General features: G+C 47.2%; 1 protein-coding gene across 1 annotated transcript; it reads right to left on the bottom strand.

Annotated features, from left to right (window-relative positions):
- On the bottom strand, window positions 1–3043 carry LOC104420900 (heat shock cognate 70 kDa protein 2). The gene is made up of 2 exons (XM_010032675.3): window positions 2707–3043; window positions 1–1940 (listed from the first exon to the last, which is right to left on the bottom strand). The coding sequence occupies exons 1-2, from the start codon at window positions 2918–2920 to the stop codon at window positions 205–207; spliced, it is 1950 nt and encodes a 649-aa protein (XP_010030977.1). The 5' UTR covers window positions 2921–3043; the 3' UTR covers window positions 1–204.
- Between the last annotated feature and the right edge of the window lie 1174 nt (window positions 3044–4217).

The raw sequence follows: 4217 nt of genomic DNA, 5'->3' as shown, positions 1-4217 counted from the left end.
AGAACGAAACAGTATAGCTGGCAGAAAATGAGAGAAGCCAATAGAGGCTCAAAATCCTGGTCTTGTTGAAATGGGCGAAAACCTTGATGACAGTGCGAATTATAGGAGCTACATATATGCTTCCACGAAAAGAAGCAAATTAAAGTCTGCTGAAAAAATCGAAATGCAAAAGACCTGGCGTGAGGTCATGACTACTCCACCCGCTTAGTCGACCTCCTCAATCTTGGGCCCAGCACCGCTACCACCAGCTGAGGGACCATCTTCATCCATGCCACCAGCACCCATGTCCGCACCAGCACCCTGGTACATCTTGGCAATGATGGGGTTGCAGATGCTCTCGAGCTCCTTCATCTTGTCTTCAAACTCGTCCGCCTCGGCCAGCTGGTTCGAGTCCAACCACTGTATGGCTTGGTCGATGGCGTCTTCGATCTTCTTCTTGTCCCCTTCGGAGAGCTTGGCACTGATCTTCTCATCCTTGATCGTGTTCCTCATGTTGTAGGCATAGTTCTCCAGAGCATTCTTAGCATCCACCTTCTTCTTGTGCTCCTCATCCTCAGACTTGTATTTCTCAGCTTCCTGGACCATCTTCTCAATCTCCTCCTTGGACAACCTTCCCTTGTCATTGGTGATGGTAATTTTGTTCTTCTGGCCAGTGGTCTTGTCCTCAGCAGAGACATTCAAGATACCGTTCGCATCGATGTCGAAGCAGACAGTAATTTGGGGAACGCCCCTAGGTGCCGGAGGAATGCCTGAGAGCTCGAACTTGCCCAACAAATTGTTGTCCCTAGTTCTGGCTCTCTCACCCTCGTAAACCTGGATAAGGACTCCAGGTTGGTTATCCGAGTAGGTAGAGAACACCTGCTCCTTCTTGGTGGGGATGGTGGTGTTTCTTGGGATCAAGACAGTCATGACACCTCCAGCGGTTTCCAAACCTTGAGAGAGGGGGGTGACATCCAGCAGCAACAAGTCCTGGACCTTCTCATTACCCTCACCACTCAAAATTGCAGCTTGAACCGCCGCACCATAAGCCACAGCTTCATCAGGGTTAATGCTCTTGCAGAGCTCCTTCCCGTTGAAGAAATCCTGCAATAGCTGCTGCACCTTGGGGATCCTAGTGGAACCACCCACAAGGACAACATCGTGGATAGTGCTCTTGTCCATCTTTGCATCCCTGAGGCACTTCTCAACTGGCTCCATACACTTCCTGAAAAGGTCCATGTTGAGCTCCTCAAATCTGGCACGAGTGATTGTGGAGTAGAAATCCACACCCTCGTACAGAGAGTCAATTTCGATTGTCGTCTGAGCAGTGGAGGAGAGAGTTCTCTTCGCCCTTTCACAAGCTGTCCTCAATCTCCTTAGAGCCCTCGGGTTTCCACTGATGTCCTTCTTGTGCTTCCTCTTGAACTCTTGCACAAAGTGGTTCACCATTCTGTTATCAAAGTCCTCACCACCAAGATGAGTGTCTCCAGCTGTTGCCTTCACCTCAAAGATACCCTCCTCAATGGTTAGGAGGGACACATCAAAAGTACCACCACCAAGGTCGAAGATCAACACATTCTTCTCTCCCACACTGGTGGCCTTCTTATCGAGACCATAAGCAATGGCCGCAGCAGTTGGCTCATTAATGATACGCATGACATTGAGCCCTGCAATGACACCGGCATCCTTGGTGGCCTGCCTCTGAGAGTCATTGAAGTAGGCAGGGACAGTGACAACTGCATTTTTAATAGTCGAGCCCAGGTAGGCCTCGGCAATCTCACGCATCTTTGTAAGAACCATGGAGGAAATTTCCTCAGCAGCAAACTGCTTCTCTTCACCCTTGTAGTTGACAACAATCATGGGCTTATCACCAGGGCCGGGAGTGACCTTGAAAGGCCAGTGCTTGATATCGCTCTGAACTGAGGCGTCAGCGAATCTCCTTCCAATCAACCGCTTAGCATCTGCCATGTAATCAGATACAGGTTAGACACCATGAATATGGAAATGATCGAGGTTGCAAAGAAAAACGCAAACACAGCGGGTACCTATGATATAGAAACAGTTACATCGACAAATCAGACAGTTACATTAAACACTGTCTGCTGATTTTCAGTTAAAACAAAACAAATAAGTTGACTAGCAGGACACCAAGCTGCTTCAACGGCCGAAAGGCCGAGTGGCATGCATGCGACAGCATAAACCTATATGAAACCAAAGGCCACAAAAGAAATCCACAGACAAGGCCATAAGGCGGTCAAGTACTAGTCCTATTTGCAAAAATCTCTTTCCTTTAAAGCATTCCACAACAGAATCTACCATAACGATCTGGCGAAATCCGTTCACGCTAAATATATTAAGCAGATCGAATCCTCAAGCAATGAAAAAGTTCGGAACAACCAGCAATTTTCCAACTAACTAAACAAATCAGGCATCTAGCTATCTTAATCCAGAAGCAAGCTCATTGTCAACTGCTCAGCCAACACTAGCTATAGATCCAGACTTCATCAAGGCTAAAACCCGTCAATCACACGACGACCTACGCTCGAACCCTACAGATCTGTTCCTCCTGATCTAACCTAGCTCATGTCGCACAAACTGGCTCACCACTAGCAACCATTCCAGATCGGGAAACTTAAAGCCAGAAAGCATTCGAATCAACCTAACACCGACCAGATCTACCGCAAATTTCCAGATCAGGAGCAACGGAAAACACGGTCGGAAGCTTACCGAAGACGGTGTTGATGGGGTTCATGGCGACCTGGTTCTTGGCGGCATCGCCGATGAGGCGCTCGGTGTCGGTGAAGGCGACGTAGGACGGGGTGGTGCGGTTGCCCTGGTCGTTGGCGATGATCTCGACGCGGTCGTGCTGCCACACGCCGACGCACGAGTACGTCGTCCCGAGGTCGATGCCGATAGCCGGCCCCTCTCCTTTCCCCGCCATGGATGATGGATCTGCTGCTTCGATAGAAGTAGATCCACGGATCGAGAGGAAGGACAGAGAAAGAGAGAGGGTTTCGGAGGCGCTAGAGCGAGAAAGAGTAGAATGGGAGATACCAGAGGTTGGAAACGAGGACTATTTATGGTGGACGGGGGTGGCGTTAGGGTTTGAACTGGAGGGGTTCCAGAAGGTTCGGCGGGGCGATCTGCGGCCGTTGGATCGGGAGGGATGGCAGATGGACGGCCCGATGGCGTGGGAGCGCGATCGAGGGGGGCGGCCTGTGTTCCCATTGGCTGGCGGGACTTTTCCGGGAAAAAATACAAGAAAGGATGAGGAAATTACCGTTGCAGGTTCTGGAAAGTTCCGTGATGTTGCCTTGCCCCGGAGGGCACGTCGGCAGCACGTGCACAAATTCTTCCGTAGGGAATACGGGAGTACGTATTTTCCTCGCTTCGATATAATTCTGAAAATTGAAGAAGGTCGGAACATATTTAATGCAAAGTACGTCTGAGAATCAAGTCTCCGCGCGGTAGCGGCATATTGCTCGAATGACTTAAGGTATTTCAAAAGAAGAAGATTTGGAGATCCATATTGAGCTGTGAAGCTGACTTTGATGGACTTTATTGTTCGATTTAGCTCGGAATTGATGATTTAAACTTGATTTGACTAAATTATCAAAAGCTGAACTTTAATACTAAACTCAAGCTCCATTTTAAGTCCTCATATAAATTAAAAAATTTGAAAAAATGATCTAATCTTCATTCTCCTTGCATTTTAATTAGGTTATCTTTGCACTCTTTCCATATAGGAATAAAGATGTGGAGTGTTTGAATTTCCACATTCTCAAGGGAAAGTTGGGATGGAGATAAATTTTTTTTTGGGTCAGAAACGGAAGAATTTCATTTACTAAGCAAAGATGAGAGGTCCGGTAAATGGACATCATTACATAAAATGTCCAACAAAGTTTGATGAGGATATAAGACCAAATTCAGAGATAAGTAATTCTTCTTATGGGTTTTGACTACCCAATCTGTAACAAGGTTGGTTTCTCTAAAGCAATGGACTGTCTAAACATTTAGGAAGGCTCGCATTTTTTCTTTGCACTTACTGACAAGAGGTTGAGTTTCCCAACTCAACTCTTCAGAACTGTTCATAGCTTTAATCAGTTATAAGTTGTCTGACTCAATAATAAGTACTTTGTGTCTTTTAGAAAAGAAAAAGTTGAGGGCCTCCCATAAAGCTAGGGTTTTAGCTATCAAGGGGGAGGAAGCTCTGATCGATTTAGCCGTTCCTCCCACCA

This window comes from Eucalyptus grandis, chromosome 10 (assembly GCF_016545825.1).
Source record: "Eucalyptus grandis isolate ANBG69807.140 chromosome 10, ASM1654582v1, whole genome shotgun sequence".
Classification (NCBI taxonomy): domain Eukaryota; kingdom Viridiplantae; phylum Streptophyta; class Magnoliopsida; order Myrtales; family Myrtaceae; genus Eucalyptus; species Eucalyptus grandis.
This window is presented reverse-complemented; position numbering and strand designations above follow the sequence as displayed.

Coding starts and splice junctions, on each gene's coding strand:
- LOC104420900 (XM_010032675.3), bottom strand. CDS start 2,920: ATGGCGGGGAAAGGAGAGGGGCCGGCTATCGGCATCGACCTCGGGACG. Junction 1,941..2,706: donor CCCCATCAACACCGTCTTCG/GTAAGCTTCCGA, acceptor ATTACATGGCAG/ATGCTAAGCGGTTGATTGGA.